The 18,312-nt window shown below is 53.1% G+C and overlaps 6 protein-coding genes across 6 annotated transcripts; 4 read left to right on the top strand and 2 right to left on the bottom strand.

The window, feature by feature from the left end:
- Positions 1 to 514: 514 nt before the first annotated feature.
- B0H65DRAFT_584785 (uncharacterized protein) lies at positions 515 to 2,817 on the top strand (the record flags this gene model as incomplete). Its single annotated transcript, XM_062830907.1, has 3 exons — positions 515 to 592; positions 637 to 1,716; positions 1,777 to 2,817. 3 exons carry the CDS (start codon positions 515 to 517, stop codon positions 2,554 to 2,556), a joined length of 1,938 nt encoding a protein of 645 aa, XP_062686435.1. The 3' UTR covers positions 2,557 to 2,817.
- A 3,999-nt stretch (positions 2,818 to 6,816) lies between these two features.
- Positions 6,817 to 7,214, bottom strand: B0H65DRAFT_450570 (uncharacterized protein). Its single transcript, XM_062826014.1, has one exon. It carries the CDS (start codon positions 7,168 to 7,170, stop codon positions 6,868 to 6,870), a length of 303 nt encoding a protein of 100 aa, XP_062686434.1. The 5' UTR covers positions 7,171 to 7,214; the 3' UTR covers positions 6,817 to 6,867.
- Positions 7,215 to 8,232: 1,018 nt separating this feature from the next.
- Positions 8,233 to 8,919, top strand: B0H65DRAFT_505027 (uncharacterized protein; the record flags this gene model as incomplete). Its single annotated transcript, XM_062827960.1, has 1 exon — positions 8,233 to 8,919. The coding sequence occupies one exon, from the start codon at positions 8,233 to 8,235 to the stop codon at positions 8,917 to 8,919; it is 687 nt and encodes a 228-aa protein (XP_062686433.1).
- A 759-nt stretch (positions 8,920 to 9,678) lies between these two features.
- B0H65DRAFT_33830 (SGNH hydrolase-type esterase domain-containing protein) lies at positions 9,679 to 11,770 on the top strand. Its single transcript, XM_062823600.1, has 2 exons — positions 9,679 to 10,164; positions 10,255 to 11,770. The coding sequence occupies exons 1-2, from the start codon at positions 9,997 to 9,999 to the stop codon at positions 11,413 to 11,415; spliced, it is 1,329 nt and encodes a 442-aa protein (XP_062686432.1). The 5' UTR covers positions 9,679 to 9,996; the 3' UTR covers positions 11,416 to 11,770.
- Positions 11,771 to 12,222: 452 nt separating this feature from the next.
- B0H65DRAFT_450562 (ribosome biogenesis protein erb-1) lies at positions 12,223 to 15,291 on the bottom strand. Its single transcript, XM_062826013.1, has 5 exons — positions 14,697 to 15,291; positions 14,387 to 14,626; positions 14,201 to 14,313; positions 12,928 to 14,140; positions 12,223 to 12,860 (listed from the first exon to the last, which is right to left on the bottom strand). Exons 1-5 carry the CDS (start codon positions 15,089 to 15,091, stop codon positions 12,482 to 12,484), a joined length of 2,340 nt encoding a protein of 779 aa, XP_062686431.1. The 5' UTR covers positions 15,092 to 15,291; the 3' UTR covers positions 12,223 to 12,481.
- A 991-nt stretch (positions 15,292 to 16,282) lies between these two features.
- On the top strand, positions 16,283 to 18,159 carry B0H65DRAFT_416074 (uncharacterized protein; the record flags this gene model as incomplete). Its single annotated transcript, XM_062824024.1, has 2 exons — positions 16,283 to 16,349; positions 16,457 to 18,159. The coding sequence occupies 2 exons, from the start codon at positions 16,283 to 16,285 to the stop codon at positions 18,157 to 18,159; spliced, it is 1,770 nt and encodes a 589-aa protein (XP_062686430.1).
- Between the last annotated feature and the right edge of the window lie 153 nt (positions 18,160 to 18,312).

The raw sequence follows: 18,312 nt of genomic DNA, 5'->3' as shown, positions 1-18,312 counted from the left end.
TTCGTTTCCTTCGTTTCGTTCCATTCAATTCCGACCACAGGCGACAGGCGAGGAAACATCGAACAATCCTTTTGTCAGCTGCCCAGATTGACCTCACTCCCGAGATACACACACACCGTGACACAACACTCGCTCATTCTTATCCAACAACTACGTACCTAACCGTACCCATCTAGGCATACCCGCTTGCCGCAGCCTTCCTCTTTCTTCACGCTCGTTCAACCTCTTTCGCCGCAACTGACTCAAGTTGCGCATGTTTTCGTTCTCTCCTACCGCTTCATCTGCCACCAACAAGGAAGGGTAGATGAGCGAGATCAGGATATGTTATTGATACAACCTTTTATGCCAAACATTACACCTCATTACTTGTTCTTAACCCTACGGCGGGGTTTTCTCTTTGTTTGTTTACAATGGGGTCGGTGATACCCTCAATATTCATATCATTCTGGCGGATATTCGTGGACATTGTGCTCTTCTGGGCAGGTGTGAGTGCTTAGATTTCATTACGTCCTTCATGGCTTTCAACCCCAGTCCTCATGTCTTGACTCTCGACAATAAGTCCCTAGACTTGTTCATCCATAGGACTGATGACGTCGCCCCAAGTAGACATGACCCAGGCTAACCCCGTCCGCCTAGAAATTCCGTGAATGGTATCGCCGCCGCAGCCCCGTCGAGGTCTGGCTCGACGTCCTCCGCAATGCTTCCGAGTTCGACGAGTGGGAGGAAGCCGCCATCCGGCTCGACACTCTCCTCGGCCTCGACTTGTGGCGCAATAACCCGATTAGCCGGCATTACGATTACAAACTGATCAACGAGCGGCTGGAGAGCATCGAAGTTGCGCGCGACAATGGCGACGTCAATGCGCTCGTCAACCTTTTGCGTAGCGGCCTCGTTCGAAACCTCGGTAACATTACGGCACCTAAGCTATACAACAAGAGCTTTGCGGGAACCAAGATCCTGATTGAGGAGTACATTACTGCGGTTGCGGAAGTCATCGAGGAGATTGGGATGTTGCCGACGACTAGGAGAACCGGAGCCAACTACCCCAGCAACAGTCTTATACCTGGATTCAGAGGAGCAAGGCCTGTTAGTCCCGGGTTGGCGAGTTCTGACGACGGCAAAGACAGCGGAAACAGTACTGCGGGTGGTGGAAGCGGCGGCAACACTATGGGTTACATGTCGACACAAATGAAGCTCGATTTCATCCACGATACTAGACAGGCGTTCGGACGGAGCACCCTCGTATTTCAAGGCGGCGCTATCTTTGGTCTCTGCCACCTTGGTGTTGCCAAGGCACTGTTCCTACGAGGATTGCTCCCGCGGATCATCACGGGCACGGCGACCGGAGCTTTGATTGCCGCTCTCGTGGCCGTTCATACGGAGGAGGAGCTGCTGCATGTCTTGAGTGGCGAAGCTATTGACCTCTCTGCCTTCTCGAGCAAGCTTGGAACTCCCGGGAACGGTGAAAGGAGGGATAAGAGAGATTCCTGGTGGACCAATCCTTGGTCGACTCTGGTGCGTAGAGTGACTAGGTTCTGGAAAGAGGGCTACTTCCTGGATGTCAAGGTGTTGGAGCACTGTATCAGGTCCAACTTGGGCGACCTCACGTTCGAGGAAGCGTACAACCGTAGCAAGAGGGTACTGAACATCACGGTCGCCACGGCAGGACAAGGGGGTGTTCCAACCCTTCTGAACTACCTGACAGCGCCCAATGTGGTATGTTGATACAACCCAAAAAAATATTGCTCGATATGTTGCTAACATGACTCCTTACAGCTTATTTGGACAGCAGCGCTAGCATCCAACGCCTCATCCCCATCGCTTTACGGCGACAGAGAAACTAAAATCCTCTGCAAGGACTCCCAGGGCAACATCGTCCCCTGGAAGCCAGCCAACACAGTCGACTTCCGCCACTGGACGCACGCCTCGTACTCGGAGCGAGAATCTCCCCTCCAGCGCATCGCCGAGCTCTTCAACGTCAACCACTTCATCGTCAGCCAAGCGCGCCCCTACCTGATCCCCTTCCTGCAAAGCGACATGCACGGCCCTTCCCTCTTCGAGACCCGCAACAAAACCATGTCGGCAACCGCCTTCCTCGTCCGCATGATGGGCCTCGAGATCCGCCACCGGCTCAGCCAGCTCGACACTTTGCGTTTGCTCCCCGCCGGTATCCGCCGCTTCCTCGTGGACGAGCGCGTCCCCGGGGCGAGCGTGACGCTCGTGCCCGAGGTGACGGCCGGCGACTTTATTAGGTTGCTCGAGACGCCCACGAAAGAAACGCTCCAGTACTGGATCCTCCGCGGCGAGCGCAGCGTGTGGCCGGCCGTGGCGGCGCTCAAGATCCGCTGCGCTGTCGAGACGGAACTCGATCGCGCGTATCAGCAGGCCCGCAGGCTCAAGGCCGGCGGGTTGAGGCGCAAGGCTAGTAGCATGGGCCCGATGACGTCGGCGCAGTCGGCACCGTCGCCGAGTGGCAGCGATCGGGAGCGCTGGGAGAGGGAGAGGGAGAGGAGGTCCGGGGCGGGCAGGGCACAGACTACTGGTGTTAATTACTAGTAGAGTGCAATATGTGTCGTTGTTTTCTTTTGTGTTGGTGGGAAGGTAAAGTTGAGTCAGGACTTGTGTGTGTGGCCGTTCCAGGCCTGATACCCCGGTTTTTCAACTATGCAGCCTGGTTGTTGGCATGTATCATTCAGCTTTTTTGCTTGTTAGCATATACTACATACTACAACTACCTATGGTGCCGCTCATCTGCCCGCCCAGCTGATTCGGAAAACACAGCAAGCGTGAAGTGTAGTGTAAAAAAAAAATCCGGTCGGCTTCTTTAACTTTCTCTCTCACTTCCACCGTTCTTCTTTGGATGTCCCGGTATGCAATCCTATTCGTCATCCCCAACAACAAGCTCGGCCTTTTAGCCACTCTTCATGAATGTGCTGTTTTAAGACGAGACACCTGAGGCCGAAAAGGTCTTAGAGGACTTGGCGACATGACCGGCGAGCTGCCGAGAAAGAAAGCCTCGTTGAAAGCGTATCGTTTTCTCCTTTGCTCAGTGTACTCGTCTGGGCTAGAAACGCCTACCAGACCCAATGCTTGCACGGGGTCAGACACATTGATTCGCAAATGCAAATGGATTCGCAAATACCCAGCCTATATGCCAAATTGGGTGCAAGACCGAAGTATCGCTTGTATAGTCCAAGCTTTGCCGGGATTTGGGTACCTTGGCGCCCTCCTAAACTGGCTGCCGATGGAAGTACTAAACTTGGGGGTGGGTAACGGGGGGCATCAGAAACGACCGTGCGTACTCCACTTTTATTCATGAAAAAGTACCAGCCGTACCCTTTGTGTAATTACGGTAATTTACAGACATATGACCAATATATGACTAATATATGTTCGATTGATAAGACATTCACACGCGGGGACCTCTCACCGGCCCCCTGCACCCCCGGAGCTAACCCTAACCCTAACTAACCCTAACACTAACCTCTAAATCCGCCCGCGAAATAAAAATTTCGGTAATTTACGATCTGTCCAGAAAAGGTACTAAAAGCTACCTGTCACGTGATAAGACCCTTTTTTTGTGATGCCCCCCGTGACAGTAGCCCTAAACTTGCGAATCCATTTGCATTTGCGAATCAATGTGCTTGACCCCGTGCAAGTATTGGGTCTGGTAGGCGTTTCTAGCCCAGACGAGTAAGTTTCGATTTGGTATATGCATGGAAGGATCTGGATGGTAGCCTAATAGGGTCCTTCAGATTTTGCCTAAATGCTCTGTTGAAGTTGCACACCAGGCCGTACCTGAAGCACTGAAGGGCGCGCACCACAATGTTGGATTATGAGGATGGCAGGCTGGTCGACTGGTTGGCATATAGATATGGACACTCCTCTGCTGAATAGCTTAGATTTTTGACTTGATGTCTACCCCCCTGTTCATCTGATAAACCCAGAGCAAGGTGCTCGTCTGATGGGACTGGGATGGATGGATGGGACGGCTTGGGTGGGATGATGGATGGACGGTTGAAGGACTTGAAGGCGAAGACAAAGCCGTTGTCAGATTTCCAGGATTTCCTGATTGAGTGGTACCTGCAGGATTTCAAACCTAAGACTCTTTTGCAGAAGTGATCGGCCCATATCCGTTCGAGTGTCAGCAGGCTCGCCATGACTATCAAAGTTGTTCTCTTCTCGTCCCCGTCAATTAATTGACAAGGTCAGGGTTCACTTGACCATCTCTCAGCCAGACTCGAAGCCGGACAGGAAAAAAGACAGCGAAGACGGCGGGGATCGACTTTGTCAAACGCCTGTACCCGTCGATAGATGCAGTATTGCAATGTATCCTTACAGCTCACCGGACGCTAAAAAATCCGGCTAGGGTGTTAGTGCTTTTCGCGGGCGGTCCCCATACAAAACCCCGCACGCACTACCCAAATCATAACGCACGACCCGAAAGTGCACTTTTCACCCGCAAAAGAATTGTTAGTGCTAACTGAATTTCGCGCTTTTTCTGTTAGTGTATTCTCCGTCCCCAAACTTCTTCGCGTTCGCGTTCGCTCTGGGAAGGGCCGCGGCAGGTTTCCTGCCGCCCCGAACACTAGCCTCCATTTGCACTTCCATTTACACTTCCATTTGCATTCACACTTCCAATTCTACCTTCGGTTACACTATTTACACTTCGATTTCAAAACAAAGATTTCTCCCTAGAGGGACTTTTTAATTTTAACCACAGTACAACCCAATATCCAGCTCTACACGGGCCACAACCCTGGATCCAGCCTTACACCCTCCAGGGAAGGGGCGAGGACAGCTTGCTGGCCTCCCCGAACACTAGTACCTTCGCGAGGAAGGTAGCCTTCTCGGCATATTCAGTTCAATTTTTCTTGCCCTTACCAGCTCCCGAGCCGGATGGAACCTGGCACTTGCTCTGCCAGACTGGCTCCATTGCCGGAATGGAAGGGCATACCTGCGTAGGCAAGGTATGGTAGCTGGGTAGTTACATTGACAGTGGCCACTTCCACCTCAGCTGGCAAGAGATAGCGAGTCTCGTTTACTCGCTACAGAATTGAGGATTAGATGCATATCTACCTACAAGTAGGTAGAGGTACCCAAGGTGACTGGACACTATAGTGCGGGGATCTAAAATGATGCACGTAATCAAACTGAAGAAGAAAGAAGAATTTTCTTCGCTCATCCGGTCACGGAATCACGGTGCCTGCATGTGCATGGTTGAAGTTTGAGCCTTCCCTTCTCTGATACGTAGGTACTAAACTGAAGTGAAAGTGGAAGGATCGAGTGCGAGGCCTCACGGGACTAGCGGGCGGCAAGGATGGTGATGGGGAACGCCTGGGGTTGTGGTTCGGTAAGTACAGTCCCACTTGCCCAACTTGCTCTGATGCTGCTTCCATTTTCGTTTCTAGAGAAGCCTCTTTTGTAAAAGGCAGGGGGGAGGGATGTGTGCAAAAGAACCTGCCTTCAAAGACTTTTTCGACGAGAGGGCGAACAGACAGGCCAGAGGAAGGGCATATCATGGAGGTGGTGTGGATGGATGAACTCAGGCGAGGTTCCACCTCACTTCTTTGAATCTCGGTCGATACGTGAGAGGGTCACTATGTACCGGCGGCCCATTAGCCGAGAGATACCACTTGAATTACATACCTCCATATCCTTTTCGTTACTTTTTCGTTTCCTACGATCATATTCAGTAGAGTGAAGTCAACTGATATGACATGGAAACCGTGGCCGATCCTCCGGCAGGGTTATCCTCGTCAATAGGTGATCAAAGGTCAGTACACTACCTGGGCGCATCCACTTCGTCCCTAGCTGCCGCCTCTATCAGTAAGTTCTTCAAAACGTCTTGACATCATTTAGGCAAGGCAACCAAGGCCAAGGTTGAATTAAAAGGTCAGTCTCCTTTGCGATGCAGTTTCGGTAATCTCCAGACAAGGTCATGTTTCTATTTTTCATACGTACAAAGAACCTGCCGGGCCGGGCGCCCGAGTGGATGATGCCCACAGCGGTTGATGCACGCGCTACCGCAAGGGCAAGCGGCCTAGCAGGGCAGGGCCCTGCAAAGAGAAGCACCCTGACGGGCTAAAAATGGTGGAGCAGTGTTAATGGAGTTAGAGCGGGTTTCAAGCAGGAACGACGGATGATGATATTTCGATATCTCAAGCCTTTTCTATCATTGACCTTATCGCAACAACATATTAACCAACCACGAGAGTCCCACTCGGTCATGGGAACCCTTTTCCATCAGGCTACAAATGATACGAGCTGCTCAAGTGGAAGGGGTCGACGGTACCTTGCAGTAAGTGTTAAGCTCAAGCTCATCAAGATATCGACACACCTCGAAACATGCAAATTTTCGATCTAACCGGCTGCCCCAATTCGAAATGATGGGCATGAAGTTCAGGAACGCAATAGAAAGAGCGAATCATGAGACGTCTGGTGAAAATTTCTGCCACCCTCATGAGGATATGTAGCTTCATTGCCAGAGAGTGAAACACCATTACACCATCTTGGCGTCTCCCGCCGGTTCAACAGCCTTCTCGACCTTGTAGCTTTTCTCAAGCCTGCTGGAACGCAGCGGAGATTTTATGGGAAGGGTATTTCAACGGAATGTTTCAAAGAACCTGGAAACAAAAGCTTTGTTATCATCATGCTTAATTCCCGAAGCAACCCACTACAGGCCAAATGCGAAGATCTCGTTGCGACGCTCCCCTGTGACCGAGATCGCCCCGGTCCATCAGGCCCAGGATCAGATTGTAATTATAGCCTACCCACCTCGAGCCTACCTGACATACCAGGTAGTATGTGGTGAGTGGCTGCTGTGCCCTTGTTATCTCGGCCATGAGAAGTCCGGGTTCAATTCTGTTAATCATCGCAGAGACCGAAAGGTCTTTGTTTTTTCGATCTCTTCACTGTGGCTCGCGATGGGAAGCTTCTCTGCTCTTGGCTATGCACAATCTCGGTGTTCTCTGCTGAAAATACAGTAGCGTGAGTGGTGTCTGGCAGCTTGCTAGTGCTGACGAACACCACGTCATCTGGTGGGTGTGAAAACATCTGAGGGGAGATGCAATACCGAGTCGTGTGAATCGCTGCATGTTGAATATGAAAGACAAGGTACCAGACGCAGACGGAACATGTCAAAAGAAGGCAGCTAGATGAGAAGAACATACCTAGGATGGGAGCTACTCATGCCTTGACGGTAGACCCTGAGCAATACTCACTGCAGTGGACCACGAAAGGAAGGAGTGGAGAGGAGCAAGTAACTAGGTATATTGGTAGGACGGGCTTTAGATGGCCCCGGCCTTCCTGTGACCTATCTAGCTGTACAGGCAGATTATCATAGGACGGTGTTGTTGGGGATAAATTAATATTGATTCTATGATTCTTGCTATGTGGTTGTCAAATCGTTTACAGAAGCGTGATCGTCTTCATTGTAGCTTGACCTACCACCGTCAACTTGCAATGAGTGCGAGCTTTTGTGTTAACTTGAAAATTCGCTGAGAAGAGAAGGGGTCGAATGGCACGATGGTTACACTACTTGTAGGTGGTAAAGGTCACACAGAGAGGTACCCCTGCCTGCCTACGTAAACACGCCTACCTGCCCCTCTTCTCAACAATTTATAAAAACTCCATCCCCCCTCTGCTTTCGAAATTTCTTGTTGACATTCCCCATCCTTTCTGTCTCGATCTGACCTTGCCTCCAGCGACAGGCTCACTTCGTTGCCGACGACATCATACGTAACAAACGTTCAACACCGTACCTGTCGTCGGTGCTCTGGAGCTGTCCTCGTTTGGATAAGCCGTCGTCAACTTGTCCCAACACCATTCATCCTCTGACAACCTTGATGCTCCGCTTCCTCGATCAGTCAGTTACCCCAACCTACCTCGAGTAGGTGACTCCTATCCCAACAGCTGCCCAGTGAAGGTTCGTTGCTGACTGTTGTAGACACGAAGTTCCAAGACAGACCACTGTTCCCGTCAATTGTCCGAACACTTGAGCACTCCCACCTTGTCACCCACATCGTCGTCATCCGAACCCATCATCCCACCCATTGTCCATCCGAACCCATCCACCCGTCGTCCGATCCCATACGTCCTTCTCCGTCCGTCACACGACTGTACAATCTTCAAAGCAAAACATACTTTCCCTAACGCAATAACGCCTTGTTGGACTCGCTGCTCCATTGAGCACAAAACCCGTCAACACTTTCTCGACACAACACTGAAAGAATGCACTCTTCAATGGGGTCCAAGTCCGCTCCCAGCGATAGCTGGACGACGATCGAATTCCATACAAGTCGCCACACCAAGGACAGAACGCCTGAATACAACGATGACAACGAGTCATCAGCCCAAGTCGCCAGCATATCCTCTTCCAGTTACAACGGCGCCTTGGCATCCGAGATTGCCCAAGGTGATCTCATCACTGGCACTCATGAGATACCCTATCGCGCTAGATCTCACGGATGCTCAACGGAGACCGCAAGCTCGGACCAGACCTTCTTCGCCGACGAGGTCATGAATCGCCAGGAAACAGTAGCTACGGCTCCACCTCTGACGGCTAGCCAGTCCCTTCCCAAAGGCCCTTCTCTCACTGCATCGGTCCTAGGGCGATATAGTGAGGTAATGGCCCAACCCTACGTTGGCAACATACCCAGCTGGATTGAGGGCGCCGGCTTCGTTGGTCGGCTTGCCAGACCTGTGGTCTCCGAAAACCCTCCGACCACAAAGCCTCCCAAGTCCAAGCAAAGCATTTCGAGCAGCGTCGGATCTGACTGGGCATATGTTCCCTCGTCCCCGGAGCAGGCGAGCCTTATTGCGGGTTCCGGCGGATGGTGCGGGGAGCCAGATGGCAGACATCCCCGTCGAGTCTCGACCCTCGACCTGCTTGAGGACCCTATGCCTCTTTCTGACTGAGGAGCACATAGCTCTTTTGCTGTTGCTCCCATTGTGGCATCATGTGCCTGATGTTGATGATGATGTCTTGTCCTTTGTCTGTACTTTTCCTGGTCAGCCTTATTCCTTCCATTGTCCCAACTCTTCTCGTATGGGACAGTTCTTGCCCATCTTGTTTCATGACTATATCATTTAGCCAGCCTTGTATTACCTCCACCTTTCTGTTCTTCTTCGATGATTTCCCCTTTTCATTGGGACTTTGTTTGCTTTCATGTTTCGGTAACATAGCGGGAAAGCGTTGTCGAGTCGTGTTTTGTTGTTGTAACGAGATGGATGGGACGTTTGGATTAAAATTGGATAACAGCGGGCGCATCCTGGCAAAATAGAGTTGGAAAAACCAATGACTGGATTTTGGATAACAAAAGGAGAAGTTAGTATGTTTGGGGATATGTTCGCTTTCATTCTGTCTAAGACGTCCACGATAGCAATACATGATCATGATATTTCTTTGAACCAACTTGGAACAAGCTTGATCATTGGGACGATGGACGAACGATACCACCTGGCCGTGACGGCCAGATACATAAATGCAATGCAACTTCGCTACCCCGGAAAATGTTCATGCGGGGTTCAAGTATCGCAAGGGTGAAAGGAATAAGGGAACAGGAAAAACACCAGCCGATGTGGGGATCGAGAATGCCGGAGCGTGGTGAATGGCGCTCTCCTCGTTCCACTAGAGCGTTTGGAGAAAACCGGCCATGCTCCGAACTATTCCCATGTTTTCTCTCCAGTCAACCGAAGAACATGGCTCGCTAGCCATCGCCCAGTGATGGTAGAACTAGGAATACGCCATTTAGCCTAATATCTCACCGTGATACCTTGGGATATCTCATCCCGGGTTCCCGGAATGGATTCTCTTATCGACCGACCACGGACAGTTACACCATCGTCATGTTCCTGCATAGGTTAATATCAATATATAACCCATCCGCCCTGGATGGATGACAGCCAATATGGGAAGAGTAGGCTGATCCCTCGACGAGGTTGTGCTTTGCTGTTTCTGAACAATAGCAACGTTCAAGAGTTGTCCTCGCCGCCATGTTCGGTTCATCGTCCACAGGCTTCGGCCTGAAGAATCTCCTCACTGGAGCGTTGATCTTGTGCTCCTCTTCCTCCGTTTCTGCGAAGAGCTCGAATCAATGGCTCGATATCTGGGGCTCCATGCCACAGCTCGTTGAGCCAGGGAACCTCCCTCCCGCTCCTTATGTAAGTTGTGTCCGAACTCGACATCCTGACTTGCCAGAAACAGAAAGCCGAGAGAAACGGTACACGGACTAACATAACTGAAACCCTCAGAACGGCGGAGACGCGGTCTTCAAAAACGCCACCTTGCGCCAGACAGTCTACATCACCCAAGATGCCTCGACCATCCGGCTGAGCTTCAGCAACGCCTTCGGCGGTTCTGATCTGCCCATCACCGCAGCCACCGTCGCTCTGCCCGCATCCGGAACAGGGGCCGGCTCCAGCGCCATCAAGCCCGGGTCCGTCAAAACCGTCACCTTCTCAGGAGGCCGGCCCGACTTCCTCGTCCCCAACGGCGCCCTGGTTGTCTCGGACCCCATCAAGATCCAAGTCAAGGCCCAGTCCGTCCTGACCGTCACGCTCTACTTCGCTACCGGCCAGACCGGCCAGTCCATCACCGGACACCCGGGTAGCCGCACAACCAGCTGGCTTGCGCCGGGCAACCTCGTTTCGGCCGCCGACCTGTCGTCCTCCGCAGCCGGAGTAGCAAGCACTGACCACTGGTACTTCCTCTCCTCCATCGAGGCCTACCAGCCCGAGCGTGCCTCCGCCCTCTACATCGTCGGCGACTCCATCACCGACGGCCGCGGCTCCACCACCAACGCCAATAACCGCTGGCCCGACCAGCTTCTCGCTCGCCTGCAAAAAGCCGGTCGCTCGTTGTCTTCCATCTCAGTCATCAACCAAGCCGCCGGCGGCAACCGCGTCCTGGCCGACGGTCTCGGCCCCAACGCCCTCGGCCGCATCGAGCGCGACGTTCTCGCCCGCCCTGGCAACGGGGTGCGCTACACACTGATCTTCGAAGGCGTCAACGACATCGGCACCGCCTCGCTTGACCAGGTCTCCCAACAATCCGTCGGCGACCGACTGATCTCTGCCTACGAGCAGATGATTACGCGCTTACACTCTCGCGGAATCGCGGCGTTCGGGGCGACTATCACACCTATGAGTGGGCCCGGGCAGGCGTATGGTGAGCCGGAGAGGGAGAAGACGAGACAGAGGGTTAATGAGTGGATTCGAAGGAGTGGACGGTTTGATGCGGTGGTGGACTTTGATAGAGCTGTGAGAGACCAAAAGAATGGGACGATGCTGGATAAGAGGTGGGATAGTGGGGATTATTTGCATTTGAATCCGGAGGGGTATCGGGTGATGGCGGAGGCGGTGGATTTGAGGATTTTTGAGAGGTTTGCGGAAGGGGTGGAGGTGTATTTGTAGAGGAGTGGATGAGTAGTGGTGTTGGTAGTCGAAGAGTCCTTAAGTTGGGTAGTCGGAGAGGTTTATGAATCGGATAAGTTCGTCTTATGTCTTCGTCATCATTGCGTCGGTCGACTGGGTTGGAGAACCCCCATCGAGGCCGCCAATTAGGGTTTCTTGTGAGTGATATGGTGTCCTTGTTGTATATCAGCCTCCTTCTTGACGTGGTTCCCATTTTTATCTTCTTTTGGTCGGAGTGCGATCGTGAAGGTGAGTGTGAATGTCGTCGATGTCGTGAAACTCTTGAGTGATTTAAAGCACCACGAGGAGGGTTCCAGGCCGAAGTTCAAAGACCGAAAAAGAGCTTAAATCAAAAAGGGGCTAGAAAGAGGGAACAAGCGGGTAGATATGTCTTCGTAGGGCTGGTGACCTGTGGGGTGATTTGGGCACTCGGGCATCAACTAGGATGCACGATGAATCAGAATATGCAGGTTTGCGTGATGCAAGTTAAACGGACAAAAAGATAATTGGTACAACCAGAACAATAAGAAGCAAGGTGGGAAGAACGTGTGCCTTACATGACAACGGCAGAGACAAACAGGAAGGCGGTTCACGGCTGGGGCTTGTATCCACAAGTGCTTTCCCGGGCCTTCCCGGCTAACGACCACGGAAGCAGGATTCGGCATTTGGTGTAGCCGTTGGCTTACACCCTCATGGTTTCATAAAGGCATCATCTCGGACATGAGACCAAGTTCAATAGACAGGGGTTGTAGGGCACACGAATAATACCGCCTAACGTCCATGATGAGACCTCAGCGGCCCAGAAGAACCCCCCTGCTGCCCAATAGTAAAATAGCGTGAAGACGAAAATGTGGTATATTTCCTTAGCATTCCAAGAACTCCGCCAATCATACATGTAGTCGGCTTGTATACACTCCAAATGGCCTGTGTATCTTTCTCATCATAATAGTAGCACATCCGAGCACGCCAATCAAGACAAGCAGACTGATTAGCCTGTCTCCTCGCTTCCCTTTTCCCTCCTTTTATCCTGTTCATCTCTCGCTTGGTTCCATTACACGTTGTTCTTTTACATCCAGAGACGGATGGTACCGTCTGCACCGGCAGACACACACCACGGCTCACGCGGGTGCCAGTCCATGTCCAGGACACCGAGCTTGTTGACGACCTTGTGTCCCTTGAGCACCTTGACGGGGACAATGGTGGGGTTCTCCAGCTGGTCGTTCGGGACCTTGCCGTGGAAGATTTGAAGAGTACCGTCGTCACTGGCGTCAGCAAAGAGTGGCAGGCCGCCCTTGTGGTACTTGACCTGACGGACCGCCTCGCTGTGGAACCTCATCGTCTTGTACGGACGAATGGAAAGATCCAGATCGTGCCACAAGAGACGCTTGTCGTAACTACCAACAATCAAGTTATCACCGCCAGGGTGGATATCGAACGAAGAGATCCTACAAGTCGATAGAGTTAGCAAATCTGTTCCATGCACAATATCGGAGAGATCATGGGGATACGTACCACTTCGCGCCAGGCTGGACAACCTTGACCAGCTCGAGCTTCTGCAAGTCGTAGCAGCGAATTGTCCGTTGAGTGGCGACGAAGAAGAGAGGACGGAGGGGATGGAAAGACGCTGTCTGAGCCAAGCCAGAAAGCTTGCGGAAGGGAATCTGGGTGAGGTGCTTGGAGAGCGTATGGATCGCCACGGAGCTCCTCTGTCCGGAAGGCGATACCGTCGCGAAATGGTCTCCTTTCCTGTGCCAGTTGATGACCTTCACGGTCGACCTAACTGTGATCCTGATCAAAACACCCTCATCCTCGAGCTTAGCACCGGGGCGAGCCCACTTGGCAGGAGGCTCCTTGCCGGGAGCAGCGCCGTGTTGCTGGCCGTTTGTAGCATAACCGAAGCCAGCCGACAGGATATCTCTGCTAGCCTGGTCCAGAGCAGGAGTAACGCTGGCGTGTGTAGGAACCATGAGGTAGATATCCTCACCCACAGCAGCGGAGAGAATGAAGGAGTCCTTCGCAGGCCTCCACCTAACAGTGTTGACAGCCTCCTCGCTGCTGAGCTTGACGGACCAGACTTGGCGACCCGTCAACAGCTCCCACACACGTACCGTACCGTCATCGCCACCGCTAGCTACAGCAACGCCAGTAGGGTCGATGGCAACGCTTCTTACACGGCCGTCATGGCCGCGGAAAACTGTTTGAGCAACGGTAGGGAAAGGCTTGAGCTCAGAAGGCGAAGGCAGCTTGGGTAGGAGCGAGTTGGGGTCGATGTTGAGCCTGTTCTTGCGCACACGAGGAGCAAGGTAAAGGTCCATGCACCTCTCGAATCTCTCCTTGACAACCTCGCCATAACCGGGAACCTTTCTCAACGAGTCGTACTTCTGAGGGAGGTACTCCTTCTCGCGCTCCTCGGGGTCGAGCTTCTCCCACTCCTCTCTCTCCTCCTTGGTCGGTAGGTATTCTGCGGGCGGGTTGTAACTCATGTCGAAACCAGGAGGAGGCAACTTGGGTGCCGGGATGTGCAAGGGATTGACTTCTTGAGGCACCTCATCCTGCCAGATATCGAAGTACTGTTCCTCCTCTTCCTCCTCCTTCTCGCGCTCCTCAGGGGGCTTGTAGGGCAGAATCCTGCCTTCCCTAATGGCGCGAACAAGCTTCATAATCTTCTTGGCCTCGTTCTTGGAGGGGAGGAAGCGACGCTTGGGCTCAGGGGCAGCGCTCAGGGCTATTGGCTTGTTAGTTGCACCATTTCCACAGTGGTTCGTGTGGATAGATTAAGACTTACGCATCTTCTCCTCAATACCAGTAAAGTATTCCACGGTTTCGGGGTAGGGGTTCTCCAGCTCGTTGGGAATCATACCCATCTGCACACGGCGAACAAGCTCCAACTCATCATCACTACAGTATGACGGTCAGTAAGCGTATCCCGAAAAACCCGAACAACATAGAGGACGATGGGTTGGGTGCGTACTTGAGGTTGAGAGGGTTGCCAGTGTGAATATCCGTAAGGCCAGTCCAGCCCTTGGGCACTTCGATGCTGTCGAGGAGGGCGTCGAGAGCGTCGCCAGTGGCCGGGCGCATAATCTTCTTGCCGTTGATATCATAACCGATATGGGGATAGCTGTCGTAGAAGCTCATGGGGATGTTGCCGATGGTGTTTGGCGCTTCTTGGGCATCGGAATCGTCCGAATCGTAGACGGGGTCGATCTCACTGTCGCATTCTCGAGTTAGTTATGCTGGCATGGAAGGACCGTTGGTCCAACTTCAGAGCAACAACATACTCGTAGACGTAACGCTCGTTGCCGTTCGCATCCTTCTCGATCCGATAGTTCTTTTCTCCATCATCCTTCTCCGGCCGCTTGGGGTCAACTCCGGGTATCTCGATCTTTAGTTCCTCCTCTTCGTCCTCAAGAACAAGTTTGCCCATTGCCTTGTCGCCCTCAGCGTCGGAGGGGATGTCGTCGCTTAGTAGAGAGCCTTCCTCATCTTCGTCGTCGCTGGCCTCGCTTCCGCTTTCCTGCTCGCCGTCCTGTTCGTGCTCATTGTCGTCGAAATCGGAATCGAACTCGTCTTCGCTTTGCGACAGAGCGCCGTCAAAGTCGGGTGCAATTTCGTCGTCGGACTCAGGCTCGGGGTCCTGGACCTTTCGCTTCTTCTCAATGGCTTTTGGCCCCATTGTGAATATGTGTTGATTTTTGGCGTGTTTTCTGCTGGAAAATCACCCAGATAGCGTCGCAGCGATAGGCGTCGAAAATTCCCAGCGTACGAATTGGCCAGGGACTTTTTTTTCTGCCGGTTCTAAAGCTCATGGCGGGGACGATTTCGTCTCACCGCCCTTGGCATCCGCAGCAGCTAAAGGACCAGATTACCCTATCGGGTTAGCGTGTCGGAGAGCAGACGTGAATGGAGACAAATGGAGAGCATGCGCTCCCCTGATACTGACTTCTCCAATATTCTAGCCTTATCTGTCATGGATGAGATGAACACCGAACACCACGATGCAGCACCCTCAGGTCTGCACCCCTACACCTGGCTTCAACCACGTACGATTCCACTTCTGCAGCCCGTCCTACCCGTTCCTGTGGGCATTGGCAGCCAAAACCGCCAAAACAGCATCAATCAAAAACCCGCATGACCAGATTGAGTCTCCATGGATTGCTCGTAAAATACACATTTTTGTCGAGTTTTACCCCATTGCCCCTTACGTTTTTGCGCTTTCTAGCATGGCAGTTGGGAATAGCATGAATTCAGCCTGCTTGGGAACCTTGATGTCCTAGGGGTACTCGATACCTCTACACTACGTACTCCCATAAAACCAGGCTATAGTCATCCCATGACTAGCGAAAGCACATGCCTCCGGCCAGTGAGCCTCATAGACGTCCGAAGGCCTAGATGTTATTGTTCGGTAGATGCCTGACACCTGCCAGTACCAGTTGAGGCGAGACTATCAATCAGACTCTGAATTCTCCGTGTTAATTGCGGCTTATTAATAGTGGCATCAGGTCTGGCGCGACTAGGTGATCTTTGGTTGCTTGCGTTGGCTCGTTAGCCCTGCTGCCCTGGAGCCTCTGCGTGGCTGGCCTGTCTGAATTCTGCTCTCTTTGCCCTCATTTGAAAACGAGTCAATCTATCGTCCCAGGTCACTGGTTACAACGTACATATCCATGCTCTTTGCCCATTATCACAACACTAGCGCCTAAGCAGTGTCTTGAACCACCACCGGGGCGATTTCCGCGTCTTCTGAGCGGTGCTTGCGGAGAGCCTTAGACGTTTACCTTACCACTCAACCCCCTTTATCGCACCACACATCTACGCCTGCGGAAAAGAAAAAAATAAATAAAGGAAAGGCCGTCTGCGAAAATCAACCATGATCTCAAATAGCGAGGGCGCTAAAGAGAAAGAGCCGGTGAAACGCCGTGCCTGTGACGAGTGCCGTATGTTTCGTCCCATCTCCCCGTTCCCATCCATATATCTCCATCTACCTCCAGTCAGCACCATGACAGCCCAACCCGCACTGATGTATCTAAATTAACAAATGCAGGGGCACGGAAACTGGCTTGCTCAAAGGAACCAGATGGCTGCGCGCGGTGTAAGCGCGAAGGCGTTCACTGTAACTACTCGGCCCAGAAGCCCATGGGCCGGCCAAGGAAACGTCCTCACGTCGACGTGGCCGAGGCATCGCGAAAGGAGGCAAAGACTGATGATGTTTCTCCCAGCGAGACGGCGGCCTTGACATATCCCGTCTCTATGCCCTTTGACGGGACCCTAAACCTGGACCTAGACATGTGCTTCCTCGACGTCACCAACACAGACATAAATTTCTCTGACATATTCGACCCAAATTTCCAGTTCGGATCGTATGGCTTCCCCTTCTCCTTGGACTACGACATCCCTCTACCGGGACCGGCACCCGGGCAAATAGAGGCGATGCCCAAGGAAGACACAAGACATGCCGATCAAGCCTGGATGGATTCCACGGCTGCCGTCAACGCACAACGGCAGCCACCCCTTGGGGGATACCTCAATGTCAGCTTTGACAGCATTGACGTACAAGCGTCAACATCGGCCTCCTCGTCCTCAATACAGCAGTATTCCTCGCCGTTCCCGAAGCGAGAACAGCCTGAAGGGATATACGCCTACCCAGACTACGCCTACCACCCAGACACATCTCAGAACCATCACGGCTCCCGCCCAGCGTCACTATCAGAGGTCTCCGAATCAACCGTCCCCCATCTGACCCCCGGCGGCTCCTCCACCACCAGCCCCAGCGACAGCACCAACACCAACGACCACGCCGTCGGTGGCCAGCCCGCCGCCCAATGCGCCTGCTCAGACAACCTCCGCGAGGCCATGGAGTCCCTCCGCTTCGTGCCCACCGACGACATCACCCAAGCGCTCTACACCGTTCGGACCGTCACCAAGATAGCGCACGAGACCATCCTCTGCAGCATCTGCGGCGACCCTCCCACCACCACGTCCTCCTCCACCTCCACCTCCGCCGCCGCCACCGGCACCGACACCAAGACCGACAACAACCCCTCCGACGAAAACGAACCCCCCGTCTCCGCCATCCAAAACATGGTCCTCCTCGCCGCCATCCTCCCCTCGCTCTCCTCGTCCTACACCCTCCTCCTCGAGCTCGTCGAAAAAGAGACTCTCTCCGCCGCCTCCACGGGCCGGCACATCTTCTTCGATCTCGAAGGGTATGGCGGACTATGGGGTCCCATCGCGACCTCCTGGAAGCGGTGCGAGGACATGGTCGCCCTTCTCGCCCAACCGCTCCCCCCGACAACCTGGCGCCTGATGGCCCGCGCCATGCTCAAGCTGGATGTGTACGGGCAGGGCGGGGCGGCTGGGACGGCGAGTCAGGGGACGGTTATCAGTTTGGATGGTATTAGGGACAAAAGTTATGGTCCTGGGCCGTGCGAGGCGGTGGTGCATATTGGACTGAAGGATATCTTTGCGAGGATGGAGGAGAGGTCCAGGAGACGGCAGGAGAGGTTGGAGGCGTTGGTGGCGAGTGGGGAGTTGGAGGGGGTGATTCCGCCCATTGGAGGGAGTTTTGTTGTTGGGAGTGCTAGTGAGCGGCCGGTGTCGCCTACTATGCCGACGAGAGTGGCGACGACGCCGGCGGCGGCGGCGGGCAAGGCGGATGGAAAGGTGGACGGAATGAAGACGAGGTCACAGGGTATGAGGATTATTGCTTCTGCGAAGAGTGCGATGGATAAGTTGTTAATTCCTTGAATTTTTTTTCTTTTTTTTTCTTTTTTTTCAACATTTTGGGTGGTGGTAAGGGGTATGGGGATAAGGGGCTGAAGTTCCACACAAGCGGAAGCTCTCTATGTTCTCTGTTGCTTTGGTATGACATGACAGTTCTGTTCCGTTCCAAGCGTGGAG

The sequence above is a fragment of the Neurospora tetraspora genome (assembly GCF_033439725.1).
Source record: "Neurospora tetraspora strain CBS 560.94 chromosome Unknown B0H65scaffold_1, whole genome shotgun sequence".
NCBI classification, from domain to species: Eukaryota; Fungi; Ascomycota; class Sordariomycetes; order Sordariales; family Sordariaceae; genus Neurospora; species Neurospora tetraspora.
The sequence above is the reverse complement of the archived record's forward strand: the minus strand, read 5'-3'. Positions and strand labels throughout refer to the sequence as shown.

Excerpts from the sequence above, each read along its gene's own strand:
- B0H65DRAFT_450570 (XM_062826014.1), bottom strand. The coding sequence starts at position 7,170 with ATGTTCTTCTCATCTAGCTGCCTTCTTTTGACATGTTCCGTCTGCGTC.
- B0H65DRAFT_33830 (XM_062823600.1), top strand. The coding sequence starts at position 9,997 with ATGTTCGGTTCATCGTCCACAGGCTTCGGCCTGAAGAATCTCCTCACT. Across the intron at positions 10,165-10,254 it reads ACCTCCCTCCCGCTCCTTAT|AACGGCGGAGACGCGGTCTT; the intron begins GTAAGTTGTGTC and ends TGAAACCCTCAG.
- B0H65DRAFT_450562 (XM_062826013.1), bottom strand. The coding sequence starts at position 15,091 with ATGGGGCCAAAAGCCATTGAGAAGAAGCGAAAGGTCCAGGACCCCGAG. Across the intron at positions 14,627-14,696 it reads AACGAGCGTTACGTCTACGA|TGAGATCGACCCCGTCTACG; the intron begins GTATGTTGTTGC and ends AGAATGCGACAG. Across the intron at positions 14,314-14,386 it reads GGCAACCCTCTCAACCTCAA|TGATGATGAGTTGGAGCTTG; the intron begins GTACGCACCCAA and ends GTCATACTGTAG.